Source organism: Ranitomeya imitator, chromosome 4 (genome assembly GCF_032444005.1).
Source record: "Ranitomeya imitator isolate aRanImi1 chromosome 4, aRanImi1.pri, whole genome shotgun sequence".
Lineage (NCBI taxonomy): Eukaryota > Metazoa > Chordata > Amphibia > Anura > Dendrobatidae > Ranitomeya > Ranitomeya imitator.
The window spans coordinates 236,166,309-236,187,475 of NC_091285.1; the positions used below are offsets into that span (position 1 = coordinate 236,166,309).

Genomic DNA, 21,167 nt, shown 5'->3' on the forward strand with positions numbered 1-21,167 from the left:
ACTTTATAGCACAAATAAAGGAGTTGCCGTAATTTCTGGTAAGTACTGGTTTTGCACTGCATGTAACAACAACAATCTCCTTTATTTTTCTTATGTCTAGCCTGTGGGGTGGTAAGATGAAAGCCTGTTCTTACGAAGAAAAGTATGCTAGCCTGGTTATATTTTGCCAAAGTCTACATCAAGTCTTCCAAAAGCAGGTGGGAAAACGTTTTATGATCCGATGACCCAAGGTTGAACTTTATGGACATAATATCAAAATGTAAGTTTGGTGCAAAGCCAACACTGCACATCACCAGAACAACACTATACTCTAAGTGAAGCATGGCGGAGGCAGCATTATGCTTTGGGGCTGTTCTTTGGCAGCTGGAACTGGGGCTTTAGCCAAGATGGATGGAATTATGAACAATTGTAAATATCAGTCAATGTTAAATCCTTCAAGTATCTGTTAAAATGGTTTGTTTTTCAGTCAAATTGTACAGAATATGGGTGACATGTGCTTGACAAAAACCTGTTATTTTAACAGGTGTGTGTGTAGACACTGTACGTTTAACGGTATTTACACTGCTAAACCAGAGCCCAACAAACAGGTTCTCTGTGCATGTGTCGTGACCCTCTGCAGTATATTAGGCAAGCGCTAGAGCTATAGCTTGCCGAATAAGAGGGAACCTGAGCAAAATTGCTCATCTCTGCTACCAAGCACACTTGGAGGCTATCATTGTTGGCATAGGTTGTGCAACCAACCATTCAGGAATTGAGCCTTTAATCCGGTCTTTGTCTTATACTATGTTTCTTCTGTATTATTTCTATGTATACGTCAATTTTTTGGTTGAATGTATTTGGACATGCTACTAAAATAGTCTAATGATACGCAGTTAAAGGCAATCTATCACCCTGCGGGACGTATATGACCTATTAATATGGGCATACAGGTAATAGAAATGTTACACTAGTCCGCCTGAGGTATGGATGAGGTATGGATTTCTGAGGGAGTGCAGGGCGCAGTTGCAGGATTCCGAGGCTGTAACTGACACGGATGGGAGGAGGTAAGTATTACAATGAGTATTACAATGAGGACAGGAGGCAGGGTTTTCTACCAGGCACCGCATGCCCTGGAGCCTGGAGGAAATCATTAACAAAGACAGAATATAATATTTCTCAGCAACAAAACCATTAATTTGAGGCATCCACTTTGGTTAACTCTTGATTGGTGCACATTTCAGGATTCAACAAGAGAATAATCCAAAATATATCTCTGAGGATGAGCTCTTTGGACAAGGACATTTTGTACTGACAGTGTCCCTTTAAGGATTACATTCCTATAACATGGATAGAATCCATTGGTTGTGGATCCACAAAGCCACAGAAAAGAAAGGAAGTTAATAGCAGGGTGCCGCTAGTGATCACAAGCAAGCTCCAAATGGATGCTGATCGCCATCTCAAATGTCACCAAGACAGTGGTCCAAAAAGGAAAATTCCCTTCAAAAGGACTCAATCCAACACCCTGGATTTATGAACCACTATGCGAGCCTGAGTGCACACTCCACATCACACTGATGCACTGCTTAGCCGGCTGTCAGTCAGTGCCGGGGCGTGGTTACAGTCGCCACTCATTATGAACTGAGTGACTGAAGCCAGGCTGTCCTCACCTCTATTACTGAAACCTAGCGACTGTCAGGAGGAACAAAGTTCATTTTCTCCTGGTAGCCAGAACTTCAGTACTGTGGCCAGGCAGCTTCAGGATGCCATTAAGCTGCAGATTAACCCAATATCTGCAGATTAAGAGCATTTGGGAACATGACAGTTTCCCTTTAAGTGAGTTTCAGACCCACAATTGTTCAGATAGATGGTCCATAGCTGCTTGTCAAGCATGTTCCCTTTAAATGCAGTTACTGGCTTACCTTTGACCCAATGTGAGGCACTTATTCTGGAGACACACATCTTGGAGGACAACATTTATATCTTATTTATTGATGTATTTCATTTGCTACTATAGCATCAGTCGTCTTGCTCCTCCACACTAACTAATGTCAAACTTTTTATGAAGTCTTCTTACTGTGGAAACTTGCCAGATGCTACACTAAATAGGCTACTTCATTTGAAACTTATCAGAAAATCTTTCAACAGTACAATGAAATGTCTCTAAAGAAACAAATTCAAAGAAATCCCATTTAATTATTTGAGAGAGCACTATGTAGTCAGAGCTCCATTTATTTTATTATTTTAAAATATTCACCTACTAGATCACCAAAACATCATCAGCATCTTAGGCTACCTTTAACCTTATATTCTATTCTGTCACTTTCTGTTGCCCCCCTCCCGCAAACTATTTAGATGCCCATGTAGTGCTTTCAAACACAAGTCCAGCAATTAATTTACATTTACAGTCCATTCCTTCAAGAAACCAGCGTTTTAATTGATATGCAAATGTGGCTGTAGATCTGAAACCTCTGTCACTCCAGCTCTATTCACCGTCTAGGCCCGCTTCATCCTACTTAACTGAAATCCTCTATCCTGTGTGACTTCAGACAAAGGAGTTGTCAACCACAACAAGAGAATACAGTATAAGGTGCCAATAAAAATAACATTTATTTACGGTAAATATAATTAAAACCATAGTAACATCAAAGGTGACTGCATTCCAAGCAGGGAAGGCCAATACACAGAATGTAATCCCACATGTGCTTGCAGAGTATAATATCATTAAAGCCACTAAGAAGTAACACATACAAATTTCGGGATATACTGTTCCCCTAGAAAAAAAAAAATAGCTATAATAAAATAGTGATTCGCAGCACTTACATCAATAAGGAGTCTGTGTTTGGCGTCCCCCGCTGCCCCAACGCACGTTTCACTTTCTTCGTCAGGAGGCATTGTCAGTCAAGCAGGATGAGACGCTGATCATAAAAAAGCTGGCGTGACAGAGGCTTCAGATATATAAACGGATCTTCAGCCTCATTTGCATATCAATTGAAATGCTTATTTCTGAGTAATGCAGGAACAGACCGGTCATGTAGAGGCACTACGCACTACTGGTCTTGTGTTTGAAAGTGCTACATGCACATTAATATTTTTTTTTTTTTTTGGGGGGGGGGGGTTGGGGATGAATCATGAAAACTATAGTAGTAATGGTCTACATCTAATTTAAGGTGGATGTAAGTGATGCCATATTTGGAGACAGGCAAGCTCTCCTATTTACCATATGGATGCAAAATATATTGACGGTGTTTGGCCAATAAGAGCTTTTGGCAAATACACCAAAAAGTTATCCGGTAGCAATACATGTACACTGGGTACGGAATGCATTCAGACCCCTCTAAATTTTTCACTCTGTTTCATTGCGGCAATTTGGTAAACTCAAAAAAGTTCATTTTTTTCTCATTAATATACACTGTGCACCCCATCTTGACTAAAAAAAAACAGAAATGTAGAAATTTTTGTATATTTATTAAAAAAAGAAAAACTGAAATATCACATGGTCATAAGTAGTCAGACTCTTTGCTCAGACATTCAAATTTAAGTCACATGCTGTCCATTTCCTTGTGATCCTCCTTGAGATGGTTCTACTCCTTCATTGGAGTCCAGCTGTGTTTAATTAAACTGATAGGACTTGATTTGGAAAGGCACACACCTGTCTATATAAGACCTCACAGCTCACAGTGCATGTCAGACCAAATGAGAATCATGAGGTCAAAGGAACTGGTCAAGGAGCTCAGAGATAATTGTGGCAAGGCACAGATCTGGCCAAAGTTACAAAAGAATTTCTGCAGTATTCAAGGTTCCTAAGAGCACAGTGGCCTCCATAATCCTTAAATGGAAGACGTTTGGGACCACCAGAAGTCTTCCTAGACCTGGCCATCCAGTGAAACTGAGCAATCATGGGAGAACCACCTTGATGAGAGAGGTAAAGAAGAACCCCAAGATCACTGTGGCTGAGCTTCAGAGATGCAGTAGGGAGATAGGAGAATGTGTCCACAAAGTCAACTATCACTGCAGCCCTTACCAGTCGGGCCATTACGGCAGAGTGGTCCGACGGAAGCCTCTCCTCAGTGCACGACATATGAAAGCCCGCATAGAGTTTGCTAAAAAAAAAACACATGAAGGACTCCTAGAATATGAGAAATAAGATTCTCTGGTCTGATGAGACGAATATAGACCTTTTTGGTCATAATTCTAAGCGGTATGTGTGGAAAAAAGCAGGCACTTATCATCTGCCCAATATAATCCCAACAGTGAAACATGGTGGTGGCAGCATCATGCTATGGGGATGTTTCACAGCTGCAGGGACAGGACGACTGGCTGCCATTGAAGGAAACATGAATACAGCCAAGTACAAAGATATCCTGGATGAAAACCTCTTCCTGAGTTCTCTGGACCTCAGACTTGGCCGAAGGTTCACCTTCCAACAAGACAATGACCCTAAGCACACAGCTAAAATAACAAAGGAGTGGCTCCAGAACAACTTTGTGACCATTATTGACTGGCCCAGCCAGAGCCCTGACCTAAACCCAATTGAGCATCTCTGAAGAGACCTGAAAATGGCTTCCACCAACGTTCACCATCCAACCTGACGTAACTGGAAAGGATCTGCAAGGAAGAATGGCAGAGGATCCCCAAATCTAGGTGTGAAAAATTTGCTGCCTCATCCCCAAGAAGACTCATGGCTGTACTAGCTCAAAAGGGTGCTTCTACTCAATACTGAGCAAAGGGTCTGAATACTTATGACCATGTGCTATTTCGGTTTTTCTTTTTTAATAAATTTGCAAAAACTTCTATATTTCTGTTTTTTTTTTCAGTCAAGATGGGGTGCAAAGTGTACATTAATGAGAAAAAAATGAACTTTTTTGAATTTACCAAATGGCTGCATTGAAACAAAGAGTGAAACATTTAAAGGGGTCTGAATACTTTACGTACCCACTGGATCTTTTATCTTATTGTGTACAAATATACATATACCTCTTTTCACCTTACAAAAACAATTGCATAATAATAATAATCTTTATTTTTATATAGCGCTAACATATTCCGCAGCGCTTTACACTTTTGCACACATTATCATCGCTGTCCCCGTTGGGGCTCACAATCTAAATTCCCTATCAGTATGTCTTTGGAATGTGGGAGGAAACCGGAGTGCCCGGAGGAAACCCACGCAAACATGGAGAGAACATACAAACTCTTTGCAGATGTTGTCCTCGGTGGGATTTGAACCCAGGACTCCAGCGCTGCAAGGCTGCTGTGCTAACCACTGCGCCACCGTGCCGCATGTTGCTTCTTGGTAATATTTTGTCCAACTTACTAGGTATTGAAGTCTTTGACGCTCTGTTTCCGGTGTAAACTCTGAAGACATAGGAAGGATTTCTCCATTTCGGATAATTATAGCCCTGAAAAGAAAATAGATTTGACAATTGGTGTCATATTGCATAAATATCATTGAGTCTGTAAAGTGGAAACCTAATGTCACAGATACATTTTGGGGGGAATTTATCAAGAGAGTTATTCTAATTTTACGGCACATAAAAGTTGCAAAAAATATTTTTTACTATTTTCACCACTATTCAAAAGAAATAAGTCTTAGTGGGAGTGTTAAGTAGTGCGGACAACTACTTAGTGAGGGAAATACTATGGCTAGCGAAAGATACCCCAAACTAATGAAGGTGAGCACACTTCATAATAAACCAAAATGTAGTGGTGTAAGATGCACCAAACTTAAGTAACTCTCCGATGGTATATACCTTTGACACATGGATACAATTTAAAGCATCAACAAAGGAAAATGACACAAACAGAATCATATCCTAAAAGTTCAGCTCCACAAAATGTACAGTTTAGGCCTCTTTCACACTTCAGTCTTTTGGCGTCAGTCACTACCGACATAGTGATGGATTGACGGATCCGTCACAATTGTTGCGAAAACTGTTCTAACGGATCCGTTTTTTTGACGGATCCGTTACTTGGGGGTTGTCTGGGAGAAGTATCTACTTTTTGGAGCATGCGCAATTGAAAAAACGGATTGGGGCGACGGATCCGCCGAAAAAACGGTTGCGGCGGATCAGTCGCCCATAGGCGCCCATTCTATGGAATGGCGGACGCGACGGATCCGTCGCGATCCGCCATTTTGGCGTTGACAAAAAACGTTCCAATGTCCGTCTATTTTCAGAAAACGTCCGCCAAATTTCGACGGATCCGTCGCATGGCGGATGGAACGGATGACCATCCGTCACAATCCGTCACTAATGCAAGTCTATGGGAAAATAACGGATCCGTCAAAAAAAAATGACGTATCCGTTATTTGAGGAAAATGGCGGTTTTAGACTGACGCCAAATAACTGAAGTGTGAAAGAGGCCTAACCCCTTCACCCTGAAACTGGTTTTCACCTTTTGACCAGGCCAAATGTTTCATTCTGACCAGTGTCACTTTATGTGGACACAACTCTGAAAGACCGCAACGCATCCCAGGGATTCTGAGACACATTGTACTTTATGTTAGTGATAAATTTAGGTTGATAAGATTTGCATTTGATATATCTAATATATAAAGCTGAATGTGTGTGTGTGTATGTGTGTATGTATGTCCGGGATTGGCATCTGCACCGTCGCAACTACAGCCACAAAATTTTGCACAGTCACACGTCTGGACCCCGAGAGCGTCATAGGCTATGTTGTGAGGTGAAATTTTAACCCCGCGCTTTCCAATTCACCAAACAATTTTGCCCCTATCTACATAATGGGGAAAAGTGAAAGGAAAAGTGTTGGAGGCAAATTGACAGCTGCCAGATGTGAACAAGGGGGACTTAAAGAGTGAGAGCGATGGCGCCAAAGAGTAGATACCGTACAGCTGGTAAGGTGGGGCCCCGACATGGGATACTCCCCACACACGGGGATATGAACACACACAAAATGTGCCACAAACTACCACGTGCTTGAACACATATACCACCCTCAGGACACATTTCACCACACATACAACAACCTCGCCACATAAAAGTCGAAACACATAAGTCGCCGCTCAAAACTCGCCACACGCAAAACTCGCCACATGCAAAACTAGGCTCACGCAAAACTCGCCACACGTGCAAAACTCACCTCATGGAAAACTCGCCACATGCAAAACTTGCACACGCGGAAAAATTGCCACATGCACAAAAGTTGCAACACATGCAAAAGTTGCCTCACACAAAACTTGCACATACTCAAAACGCACCACACATAAAACTCGCCACGCGCAAAAGTCGCCATGCGCAAAACTTGCTGCACACAACTTGCTACACTAACCTGTCACATGCAACTCAACACACAAAAAGTCGCTACATGCATGTCGCCACACGCAACTCAACACACACAACTTGACACATGAAACTCGCCCTAAAACACACACAAGTCTGGTATTATCCTTCAAAAATAAAAATCTGATTAATAAGCAGACAAACTACAAGAGCAACAAATGTACCATATAGGAAATACGGCAGCTGTCAGTCACATGACCTGTCTATTATGTGTATGTGTGAGCTAATATATACGGCCAGGAGGGAGGGCTTCCTGTTAGCTGGGGATTTATCAGGCTGCCAATTTAGCTTACAAATACTGAGGTAAAAATACTGACTAAATAACGTGTGAACGAGGTCTAATACAGGAGATCACACAGGTATATACTATATACAGGAGGAGATGACATACAAGTATATGCTATATAAAAGAGGAGATGACACATAGGTATATAGAGGAGATGACATACAGCAGATATATACTATATACAGGGGAGATGACATACAGGTATATACTATAGACAGGAGATGACATACAGGTATATACTATATATAGGAGGAGATGACACAGGTATATAGTATATACAGAAGAGATGACATACAGGTATATACTATATACAGGAGGAGATGACACATGGGTATATACAATATACAGCAGGTATATACTATTTACAGGGGAGATGACATACAGGTATATACTATATACAAGAGAAGACATACAGGTGTATACTTTATATAAGGGAGATGACAAACATGTATATACTGAGGTGAAAATGAGGGGTGTGAGGTGAAAATGAAAAGGTGTGTGCAAAATGAGAGGAGTGAGGGAAAATAGTGGAGTGATTGGAAAATGACAGATGTGAGGTTGAAATGACAAGTGTTAGGGGGGAATGACAGGAGTGAGGGGGAAAATAAGAGGAGTGAGGGGGAAAATGAGAGGTGTAAGGGAGAAAATGAGAGGCATGATGGGAAAATAAGAGACGTGAGGTGCTATAACTAACCACAGATATTTACTATGCCCAGGCAACGCCGGGCTCTTCAGCTAGTTCATAAATAAAAATGCCCCCCAAAAATAAATTATTTCACAGTTTACAAACTTTGAATGCTTATGCCTGTAAAGAGGTTCTCCACTACTCTATCACTGATTATCTATCTCTAGGACAAGTCATCAATGTCTGATCAGTCAGGGTCAGACACCCGGCACCACTGACGAGCAGCTGTTTTAGGTGTTGGCGGCCGCCTCTGTCCGGAAATGCTCAGTTGCGAAACCGCTCAGTCTTCCAATAGTGGCCGTAGCAAAGTACTGCACATCCGTTTTGTATCGATTTGAAAACGAGGCTGATGTGTAGTACCATGCAGCGGCCACTATCAAGACGGAGCAGCTCTGCCAAATTATTTTTGTTCTAACCCCCATGATATTCTATGCATTATGTAAAATAGGGGGCAAGTCACTGAGGGATCAGTATAATAAAGAAAACTTGGCATTCAACTTCTAGAATTTTGGAGGATTTTTTAATGCAGCCAGAAAATAATATATTAAAAAATCCCCAAAAAATCCAAAAAAATATTCTAGAAGTTAAGTGCCAAGTTTTCTTGATAATACTTGTATGGTGTGGGGCCCTACTTGAGCACCCTCTGAGGTTGTGCATACGGTGTTTTTCCTTGACTGAGGGATCACTGACCTGTTATAAGCCATCAGTATGAATACTGAATCAGAGCACCACATAAAAGACCCCCCACAGGCCGCCCCGGAACATGAGCATATCATTAACTACAACTACAGATAAAGCAACAACCACAAGACGGATTTCATCACCCAAGGTATCATTTTAATCAGTATAATGGCGCACACCTGACAATGTCTGCAGGTTACTGTGCACAACCTGCTGACAGGTTCCCTTTAAATCCATATTCAGGTGTATTTTTTTAGTGAATTCTGTTCAGAAAATCCATGGCAATTACAGAACAAAACAGATGCAGTGTCTGTATCCATCGTGTTAGGAGTCAGGCAGGCACAACAAAAGTGTGAATTTTGCCTTAGATTGATAGAAAAAAACATGAAGCAAAAAAATAAACATAAAATAAAGTCTGCTGTGAGAATACTGAGGATGTAAGGATGAAACAGACAACTCGCATTACAGTATTGTTAATAATAGGCCACGCCAGGTACTTTGCTTTGTGACATATCACAGTGATAACAGGTGATCAGAAAGCTATGCTGGTACGACATGTTAGCCCACAGGTAAATGTGACCATTATCCATATCCCAGTTCTGCTCCATTCAGTAGGGTATGAAAGGTGGTGGTCACACTACTAAAATGGCCTGCTTGTGCCCCTTTCACCTATAGCCACATCCTTTAGCATGTGGCCAACAATGTGGTTCAATGTAGAAATGTCACAGCTCCACCATATTCCACGTAGCTGACTGGCGGGCCGTAAGCCAGAAGAAGACTGAAGCCTGAGCAGCTCTGCACATTGAAGAAATAGGGTTAGGTGAGGATTCATTTTCTACAACTCGATTGTGTAGGGTCAGTAAGGAAGCACACAACCAAGAAGGTGAATAGGGCACTAAGGGGGCACAGTAAGGGTAAGTTCACACAGGACGTTTTTGCTGCGTTTTTTTTTTCTGCAGCAAAACCTGATCATCTTGGCAGGAAGCTGCGTCAAAAACGCAGGTTTAGGTGCGTTTTTTGTCGCGTATTTGATGCGTTTTTTTTTCTCTTTGTCCAGGCTAATGTCCTTGGATTTTCAGCAGCAAATAATGATACCTGCGTTTTTTTCAACACCCATTCAAAGTCAATGGGTGAAAATACACAGCAAAAACGCTGAAAGAAGTTACATGCTCTATGTAAAAAAAAACGCAACAAAGCACAAAATACTGATCAAACAAAAAACCAATGTGTGTGCATGAGATTTCTGAAATCTCATAGGCTTTGCTGGTACTGTAAAAAGCAGCTGAAAATTGGCATTAAAAAAACGCAGGAAAAATACGCAGTAAAAACGTCCTGTGTGAACTTACCCTTCCTGTGTTTGGGACAGTACTAGTGTGGAGGCTATCATGGGACACTATTGCTGAACTGGGCGAACTATACTCTGTGGAGGCTGTAAGAGGTTGAGGCCATTATTATTATGGGAAAACTACGATAAGACATATTACTATGTGGAAGCGATAAGCAGACAAAATTACTTTGCTTTTAGTACTGTGTGAGGGAGAAAGGAGAACAGGTCAGAAATGAGAGCACTATTATGAGAGGCAATATCAAGCAGTAATAGACATTGATGAGGAGTACCCATAGATATGAATTTCCATAGGGTATCAACATACACATTATTTGTTAAAGAGTCCGCAAGATGGAAATTCTTTGCAGAGGGTGGGCATCAATGTGAAGGGTACAGAAAAAGAGGAGCCAAAAACATCTGAGCAGCATGTAATGGAAGGGAGAAGTCATCATGATGGTCTGCACCAGATGGAGAAGAAAAGGAACAGTTAATGAGCCCAATCAAAGAAAGTGTCACCTGAGAGTCACTGGATTTAACTGTATTGTATTAGTTATATGGCCTAAGGTGGTATTAATATTGGTCTTTGTATGGTGGTTTTTTGTTCAATAATATTATGGTGGTATCATTTAGCGTCTCCTATTTTGTTCAAAGCTTGCCCCAACTGTTCTAGCACTCGAAGACAACATATGCCAACTACTACTGTTAGAAAAGGTTATTTCCATGCAGTGTGGCGCTTGGACAGGAAGGGCAGATTCTACAGCATAGGAAATGTAGCTGAAGAGCGGATGTGGTCGCTGCGGTTCAGAAAGAAAGGATCAGGTTCCTTTACAGAAGGGGAGACTATTAATCTTTCTACCAACATGCTTTCATGAGCGTGCAATAATAACATATGAGAATGGGGAAGTGCAATGTGCCCAACATGTTGAATTTGGCCAAAGTTGTAGAATTATGTATATATTTTTTGTATTAACTAAATTTTATTGGATATTGAGTTGCAGAAATAAAATACTGGATGAAAGCAGAGTGGGGATACAACAATTGTAGAAGGTACAAGGAAAACAAATTCTGATAACCCCACAGTCAAATACATAAAGAAGTTGTCCACTACTATAACTTTTTATTTATTTTTTTCATAAATCTTGCTATTATGTGCCACTGAAAACATCCACTGTGTTTATTTTAGCAATATTACCTTTTATCATGCTGTAGCAGCACATCTTTAGTGCTGGATCCAGCTCTCATGGGGTTAATCGCAAACTTCCTTTCTCCTGACTTATTGTGCTCTAATACTACAAGTTCCATGATGCTTTGCACTGGCTTCTAAGGCTACTTTCACACTTCCGTCTTCTGGGCTCCGTCGCAATCCGTCGTTATGGGCAAAAAACGCATCCTGCAAATGTGCTTGCAGGATGCGTTTTTTGCCCATAGACTTGTATTAGCAGATCCGTCGTGTTTTGGCAGACGCGACGCACAAAAAAAGTTCAATGTAACTTTTTTGTGCGACGTGTCCACCATTTTCGACCGCGCATGCGCGGCTGAAACTCCGCCCCCTCCTCCCCGCTCATCACAATGGGCAGCAGATGCGTTGTAAAACTGCATCCGCTGCCCACGTTGTGCTAAATTTAGCACAACGTCTGTCGGTACGTCGGGCCGACGGTTTGCGACGGCCCCGTACCGACGGAAGTGTGAAAGTAGCCTAAGCCCGATCCTATCACACCCACTCCAAAACACACCCAGACCCCTCCCTCCTCTATCTTCAAAAAGATTTGTGATGTCATTTCTATCCAACCTCCTCTTTTACATTTGTCCAACCCACACTCCATGATAGATAGATAGATAGATAGATAGATATGGGATAGATAATCGCAAAAAGATAAGAGACGCACAGAAGAAACAAATTTAGGCTGTAGGGCCCAAATTTAGGCATGTACCAAACCTTATTCTATAAGTCCAAAAAATCAGAGGCAGCACACCATTATGGATAAAGTTTTGAAGGTGTTCAAATTTAATAGCCCATCATAAAATGGAATCCACATGTACATCTGTGGAGGTTCTCTTTTCTCACAACTGGTGGAGCTCTGGATTTTTTCCCTGGGGTTACCGAGGTTGCGATCTTGCCTGTCACAGGGTATTGCTCTCCCTTGGATCCCTTTATGGTGTGTAGCCAGCCCCAGCAAATGGGGGGTGTACGTACCATTATGGGTTAATTATGGCCATCTCCATAATGCTGAGCTGAGAACCAATTCCATGAGCGATATCCAGGAGTACACGTATTTTATTATATTGAGAGTGCTTATGCTCCTTTAAAAATATTTTTGTGGCGTTTAACTCCATTGATCGGTTTGCTCAGAATATGATGCTGTTATACTGTATGTTCTATGTGTGGATTGCCATTTATTCGAACGTTGTGAGGTATCTCAGTACGAGTTTTCCAGCAACTAAACTGGCGCTGGCTTTGTAAATTGTCTACCGTGCATGCGCGGGAAGACGCGAGTTCTCTGGTATGCACTTTTGTGTTTTTTTTTTTTTTGTAAATTCTTTATTTAAGGTAGAAGCTGGAAACATTACATTCATGCAATGTTAGAATAAGTAAATAAATAAAACATAACTGTTTTAACAATGGCAGCAATCGAATCCAGGCCACCAACTTTGAAAAATGGTAGGAGAGGAAAGGGAAGTGGGGGGTAAGGAAGGAAGGGTTGGGAAAGGAGGGGGGGGTATGGTTTGAGGAATAATAGTTAGAAGGGACAAAATAGGGAAAAAGGGGGATGGGGGAGCAGTGAACATAACAGTTCAAGTACACGTGGTTATAGCACTAAAAAACAAGCAGTACGGTAGCACAAATTCTCGTTATTAAGAAGACATTAGTAGCAATATTAAGGAGCAGCTGAACGAAATCTTCTCCATGGAAGCCAGTTTGAAGCAAAACGATCATGAGCATGCGCTTCCCAACTCGATAGTTCCTCCAGTCTATAAATATGGTCAATTTTGTTAAACCATTCACCTAGTGTTGGAGGGGACACACTCTTCCAGTGGGTGGTTATCAAGTGTTTTGCAGCACTGAGCATTAAGGGTAGGAGACCATGCCTAGTAGGTTTGAAGTTGCTTGTCGGGCATGAGAGAATGGCTTCGACCGCTAGTAGGTTAGATTTAATTAGTTTTAGCTTTTTAAGTGTTGAATTTACTCCCTCCCAGAAATCTTTAATCATACTGCATTCCCAAAATATGTGTGCATGGTTCCCCTGGGCAACCTGGCAACGCCAGCACAAGTCAGAATCCGATAAGCCTAAATATTGGAGCTTCACAGGTGTCAAATGCCATCTGGTTAATATCTTATATGCATTTTCCTGTAGCAGGATGCATCTAGAGAACCCCCTGGCAAACTTCAATATCTTTGAGATCTGATCATCTGTAAAGATAAAATTAAGTTCAGATTCCCAAGAGTAAACAAAGGATGGTTTAAAGGGTTGAGGGGGAGTAACAAGTTGGTAATACGAGCGAGATATAATTTTGTATCTAGCTGAGCCCGTTTTGATCATGAGGTCTAACCATGACCAATTTGACCTTTGTGGGAAACGTTCTCTAAATTCCTTAAGAATACGTTTAGTGTGGTGTTCTTGCAAAAAAATTTTCGGGAACTTCTTGGCATTGCTAGGCCAGATGTTATTTTTAAGAATTTTACCTTCATAGAAGCTAGTGAGAGAATCCCTAGGGAGTTTTGACCATAAATTGTATGAGTCCTTGAAATCAGGATCGACCAGGTAGGGAATGGCTTCGATAGGGGTTAAGGATGATGGGAACGAATCTGATGGAAGTTCATTCAGAACTGTTCGTCTAACGTGTAGGGTAGCTAGAGTTATTTCATCCAGGCCCAAAGAAGTCGCTGGTTTCGAACGCGACCATAAAAGCGGGATTCCCCCGCTGTCCAGTAAAGCCACATCCATCATGTCTAACGTACCCTTTTCCAGGCCAATTACAATTCTCAGCCATCTACTTAGGTGTATAGCTTTATAATATATGTAGGGGTCAGGTAATCCCAAACCTCCACAAGGGGTGGGACATGCTAGTAATTTAAAGGGTAACCTAGCTGGTTTATTTCTCCATATAAATTTAATTGTCAAAGACTTTATTTTTTTGAAGAATGTGAGGGGAAGGCGAATGGGCACCATGCTCATAGAATATAATAGAATAGGCATAAGGTATGTTTTAAATACGTTGATACGTCCTATCCATGATAAAGTGGGAAGGCTATATGATTTCATCAGTGCTTCTAGTTTTTTTATTAGAGAGGAAAAGTTAGATTCGAATAGGTCCTTGGGGTCTCTAGTGATCCAGATACCTAAATACTTTATGGAGGATGTGGACCAGGAGAAGGGGGTTAGTTTTTGTAGATTGGTGAGTTGAGTGGCCGATAAAGTAATATTAAGCGCTTCCGATTTGGTATTAATTTTAAAATTTGAAAGTTTGCCAAAATGGTTAAGTATATTGAGGATAATGGGGAATGCTTTAAAAGGGTTAGAAATCAGGAAAAGTAGGTCATCCGCGAATGCCAATGTTTTTATCTCTAATCTACCTATCCGCAATCCCTGAACCTGGACCTCCTGTCTGACTCTTTGTATAAGAGTTTCGATAACTAGCACAAACAAGGAAGGGGACAGGGGGCATCCCTGCCTGGTACCATTATTAATATTAAAAACGTCAGATAGAACACCATTCACCCGGACTCTGGCAGTGGGAAAGGAGTACAGGGAAAAGACCGCTGTAATAAACTGGGGGGGAAAACCAAACCTATGTAGAACCCTCTCCATATATCTCCAACTCACCCTATCAAACGCCTTCTCGGCATCGGTAGACAGGAGAGTGAGCGGCAAATTCCGCCTTCTAGCATACATTATAGATTGGAGAGCTTTAGCCGAATTGTCCCTCCCCTCTCTCCCACGCACAAAGCCCGCCTGGTCCGAGTGAATTATTCTGGGGAGTATATTACCCAGTCTAGTCGCCAGAAGTTTAGCCCATAGTTTCATATCTGTATTAAGGAGAGAAATAGGTCTATAGCTAGAGCAAAGATTGGGATCCTTCCCTTCTTTTGGTAAAACTGTGATATAAGCTTCTAAAGCTTGTTTCGGTGGGGATTGTCCCGTCAAAAAAGAATTGAATAATGTAACTATGTGGGGCATAAGGGATTTTATTAATTTCTTATAGTAGGTGATAGGGAGGCCATCAGGACCCGGAGCTTTACCATTGGGAACACTAGACAGAGTCTCTAAAACCTCCTCAGGGGTAATTGGGGCTGTTAAGCAAGAGATATCGTCTGAAGACAATGAGGGGAGTCTCAAAGAGGAAAGAAATGCATCTATTTTTTCCAAGGCTGCCCCGGGCTCCCCCATGTCCTCCGGAACCTCCAGATTATAAAGATTCTCATAGAAGTGTTTGAATTCTTTAGCAATGCCCTTGGTCTCAGAAATAGTTGGGCCACCTACACCTTTCAATTGTGCGATGAAAGTACGCCCACCACGCTTTCTCAGAAGAGAAGTCATGAGTTTGCTCCCTCTGTTGCCGTGAAGGTAAAACTTCTGTTGGCTTCTCATGTATATCTTAGCGGAGTGTATGTTCAAAAGATCTTTCAGGGATCTTCTGAGTGAAATGAGTTCTATCTGGGCTTTGTCCGACAGAGCGTTTGTGCGTCCTTTCCACAGAATTAATCTGACGTAGGATAGCCACTACCTCTTTGGACCGTTCTTTTTTCAAATATGAGCCCAAGGCTATAAATTCTCCTCTTAGGACCGCTTTGTGTGTTTCCCAAACCAAGGGCACGGGGGAGCCCGGGAGACAGTTCTCCCTAAAAAAGAGATTAATGGAAGTAGAGAATCTAGTCACATAGGAGCTGGTACCGAGAAGGGTCTCATTTAGTGTCCAAGTAAATGAAGTGAGTGGGAGTGATTTAATGTTCATCTCCAAGAAAATCGGGGCATGATCTGAAAGGGATATGACGTCAATCCTTGCGGATTTCACTAGTTGAAGGTGGCAAGACTGTGTTAAAAGGTAGTCTAGTCTGTGATAGTTATTATGGGGTGAGGAGAAGAAAGTGAAGTCTTTAGTCGTCGGGTATAGTGTTCTCCATGGGTCAATTAAGTTTAAAGATTGTAAGTTGATATGTAATTTTCTTAGAGCTTTTTGTGATATGGAGGATTTCCCCGATGAGGAATCTATTGCTGGGTTAAAAGTAACATTGAAATCCCCCCCTAAAATTATAATCCCTTTTTTAAATAATCTAAGGGTATTTAATACCTGGCATAGCCAGCTAATTTGGTTTTGGTTTGGGGAGTAGATATTGCAAAAGGTAACCTTCGTATTGGCTAATAATCCCTTTATCATTATGTATCTCCCGTCGGCATCTGAAAGGGTGTCTATCAAAGTAAAAGGAATATTTCTCTTGAAGGCTATACTGACTCCGCTCGAGGCTGTGGTGCCAGTACTATGGTACCATGTAGGGAATTGTGTTCTTGACATATCAGGGGTCCTATCTTTTTTGAAGTGGGTTTCTTGGAAAAATGCGATGCTAGAATTTTTGGATTGCAGAAATCTTAACAATTGCCCTCTTTTCCTTGGTGAGCGCATGCCCTTCACATTATATGAAGCCACTACCACAGTGGCTGACTCTGAAACGCTACCGGTCATTGGTTATAAAGGAAAGTAGAGTGTCATCTGTGCACGTGTACTGAACAAACAACCATAAATGCAATAAGAACATTTTTGAGAAAGAAGTATAACATAAATCCAACAAAAATCCTGTCTGTGGCAGAGGCCGAGGCCCCTAGCATCCTTCCCAGACAGACAGGACAGTCCATTGTAGGCGCACAAGTGGTAAGCAGAATATGAACATTTACTACTTATAAAATTTGTAATAAAGGCAACATGAAAAGAAAAAGGAAAAAATTCCATTAGCCAAACGAATTTGAAGTAGTATCCGGACCGGACACAACAGACAAGCCAGGTCCATCCGTCGATCAAAGGCAAAAAAGAATAGCGTCACGTAGGTGACTCAAGGAGGTGGTTTCTTTTTAGTTCCAGACTTGCTCTGCTTCGGAGATGCAGACCTCTTGGCTAGGGACCACTCGCCATGATCCGGTAAGGTGTGAAGATTAGAAGGGGTATTTAGTGTCATATCCAAAGGCAGCCAAGAAGGGACATCCACCGCATCAATGCCAAATGTGGACCAAACTTTGGCGAGGTCATCTGGATGACGGATTATGGCCTGCTTTCCTCTATCATGCACAGCTAGGCCGAAAGGAAATAACCATTTATATAGTATCTTATTTGCACGTAGTGTGTCAAGAAGAGGTTTCAAGACTCTACGTTTGGCGAGAGTCGACGGAGCAAGGTCCTGATATAGCTGGATTGATGAACCTTCATAGGATAAGTTTTTATTATCTCTGGAGGCGTTTAGGATTGCCGAGGTATCCAAGTAACTCAGGAGACCACATATCACATCCCTTGGGGGGTCCGAGGGTTTAGGTTTGGGTCTAAGTGAGCGATGTATCCTCTCAATGACCATTTGGTCACATCGTTCCTGAGGCAGTAGGGTAGCAAATATTTCTCTGGTTGATTTTTCAAGTATCTCGTTAGAGACGCTCTCGGGTATCCCCTTAATTCTAATATTTTTCCGGCGACTCCGGTTTTCTTGATCCTCTATAGCTAGGGATGCCATATTTAGTTGGGATTTGTGGAAGTCCAGGTGGCCTTTTATTTTGTTAGAGTGGTTTATAAGAGAGGACTGAGTGGTTTCTAGGGATTCGACCCTATTGCCAATTTGTTGAATGTCCTCTCGTAGGCCAGAAACTTCTGCCATCAATGGTTTCATTGCTTGGATTAATGCCTTTTTGAGGAAGGATTTTGAGATTCCTCCAGAGTCTATCTGAGTGGTGTCACTTCCTGAGGCTTCATCGCTAGAGTCAAAATCGTCGACAGGGTCATCTGACTTGGTGTTAGAGCAAGAGGTCTTGTGAGCAGGTCGGGCCAGCAAAGGCTTGTGTTTTAGGAATTTTTCCATGTCACTTTGTTTATCTTGTTTCATAGCAGGGAGAGAAGACTTGTTGCGCTCTTTATTAATTTTAACCATTATAACTGAATATAGCGCTAGCTTTAATATTCACCACCTGTGCGCCAGTATTGCGTTTAGATCAGCATAACTTTGAGTGTGGCTGAAGGAAGCTGAACATTGTCATAGTTTTAGTAAAGAAAAAGATTGTCACCAGACCGTCTGTATTGCTCATTTAAGAAGAAAAATATATTGAAAGTTTTTTATGTCACCACTAGGTGGCGCAGCAGTACCACAGAATTTCTCTGTTATGCAATACCAGATTAGATACCAGGTCCTGGGTTATGCACTAGGTGTTGCTGTATTGCGGTTAGTCCAGTGTACTCTCTCCCTCTCAATGAGTATGAACAGAAAAGGTATAGCCCCTCTTCCCAACCCCAAACCGCCAGGGGCACAAAGATATGACACTTATATTTCCACTCACTGCGGCGTTGTATGTGCGTATATGTCCCTTGATTCAGAGGGTGTTGGGTAAGTATGGGGCAGGAAAGGGAGGCACTGAGAAAGGGGTGATCTAAATCTCCTTGTTGCCCCTGCAGTCCCCAGCCTCAGAGACTGTAGTCTTTTCTCTGTACTGCAGGGGGATCACAAGGCACAGCAAACCCAGTGCGTGGATATTAATGATCCACACAGACAGCCTCCCACAGCCCCAGGGGGTAGATAATGGCTCCTTTAAGCATCCAGGCACAGCAAGTTTTATATGGAGCTACTATTAGCATCTACAGCCCGACTCCCACAGCCCCAGGGGGCATGTAAAGACTCCGGTGGGTCAAACAGCAGGACAGTGTAACCGCTGCAGCTAATGAAGCGGTCCGTCAGGCACACTGGCTGTGCAGCAAACCTGATCTGACGCAGCGACTGTGGGTGACTAACCCCAGGCGGGTCACCGGGATCTCTCAGGCGTCGCTCCACTAGACCGCAGAGCCAGAGGCGAAGACGGCCGGATCACTTCCTTCCCCGCAGGCAGCGATGGAGCGGGCAGGCAGCAGTCAACCAGCGGCAAGCGGCGTCAGACACAGGCGGCCCGACAGGAAGCCTCCCCAAAACGACCAGCAGGGAGGTGAGTCCGTGCGGCCTCCAGACCGGGCCCTCAGCTGCAATGGCGGCCGGGAGGTGCTTCGGGCGGGAACACCGCCGATGAAGATGCGGTCTCTTACCAGCGTCTCTCTCTCCCCAGCCAGCCTCCACAGCGGTTCCGGCGGCAGGCGGCGTCCAGACACGGGCGTCCCTGTAGGAAGCTTCTTCTGAACGTACAGCAGGGAGGTGAGTCCATGCGGCCTCTAGATCCGGTACGGCGGGCCCTCTGCTGTAATGGCGGCCGGGAGCTGCGTTGGGCGGGAACACCGCCGATGAAATCGCGATCTCCTACCCGCCGCCGGGGTTCACCGCAATCTCCAAGCCCCAAGGGCGCACCTTCAGCCCCCAACCACACAAGGGGGGGGGGGGGGGGGCCGGCAGAACACCCCGACTAGCAGGGAAGACAGGCGCAACGCGCCTTGCTGTGATGGCGGGCCTCGGCAGAGCCCAGGACCGTCTCTAGGCCTCACTCTCCTCCAGGGTCCGCAAAGATAATAATCAGCGTCTTATACCCCTAGATATTGGCTCCCGGGATTGAGGGAAAGCCAGTGGTGCCTCTGAATATCCCGGATTGGTCCTGTAGGGCCCCGGATTAGATGGATTATCCTTTTGTGTTTTTTCTTTTGGACATGCGCAGTTTATGCAGCAGGACGCCGTACACTGCGTGCATACTTGATTGCTGAATGGGGTGAGCCATGAAAAGATTTATAAAATCCAGCGGTGTGTAAATTATTAATTAATATTGGATCGACTATTGTACGATATCCTGTGTTTATATGTACTTGCAGTGCACTTTATTAGATTTGCACTTATATTAGCCACTATATGCACTTCATATATACTATCTCTTATGAGTTGTTATAATCTTTTTGCACAAATGATATTAACCCCTTCATGACCCAGCCTATTTTGACCTTAAAGACCTTGCCGTTTTTTGCAATTCTGACCAGTGTCCCTTTATGAGGTAATAACTCAGGAACGCTTCAACGGATCCTAGCGGTTCTGAGATTGTTTTTTCGTGACATATTGGGCTTCATGTTAGTGGTAAATTTAGGTCAATAAATTCTGCGTTTATTTGTGATAAAAACGGAAATTTGGTGAAAATTTTGAAAAGTTCGCAATTTTCACATTTTGAATTTTTATTCTGTTAAACCAGAGAGATATGTGACACAAAATAGTTAATAAATAACATTTCCCACATGTTTACTTTACATCAGCACAATTTTGGAAACAACATTTTTTTTTGTTAGGAAGTTATAAGGGTTAAAATTTGACCAGCGATTTGTCATTTTTACAACGAAATTTACAAAACCATTTTTTTTAGGGACCACCTCACATTTGAAGTCAGTTTGAGGGGTCTATATGGCTGAAAATACCCAAAAGTGACACCATTCTAAAAACTGCACCCCTCAAGGCTCAAAACCACATTAAAGAAGTTTATTAACCCTTCAGGTGCTTCACAGCAGCAGAAGCAACATGGAAGGAAAAAATGAACATTTAACTTTTTAGTCACAAAAATTATCTTTTAGCAACAATTTTTTTATTTTCCCAATGGTAAAAGGAGAAACTGAACCATGAAAGTTGTTGTCCAATTTGTCCTGAGTATGCTGATACCTCATATGTGGGGGTAAACCACTGTTTGGGCGCACGGCAGGGCTTGGAAGGGAAGGAGCGCCATTTGACTTTTTGAATCAAAAATTGGCTCCACTCTTTAGCGGACACCATGTCACGTT

At 42.6% G+C, this 21,167-nt stretch overlaps 1 protein-coding gene across 1 annotated transcript in view; it reads right to left on the minus strand.

Annotated features, from left to right (window-relative positions):
- Nucleotides 1-21,167, minus strand: part of PPM1H (protein phosphatase, Mg2+/Mn2+ dependent 1H) — a 298,038-nt gene that overhangs the window by 78,280 nt on the left and 198,591 nt on the right. The window contains exon 5 of the mRNA XM_069764438.1: nt 5,294-5,378. Within this exon, the coding sequence (XP_069620539.1) occupies nt 5,294-5,378 (85 nt within the window). The remainder of the gene's footprint in view (nt 1-5,293; nt 5,379-21,167) is intronic.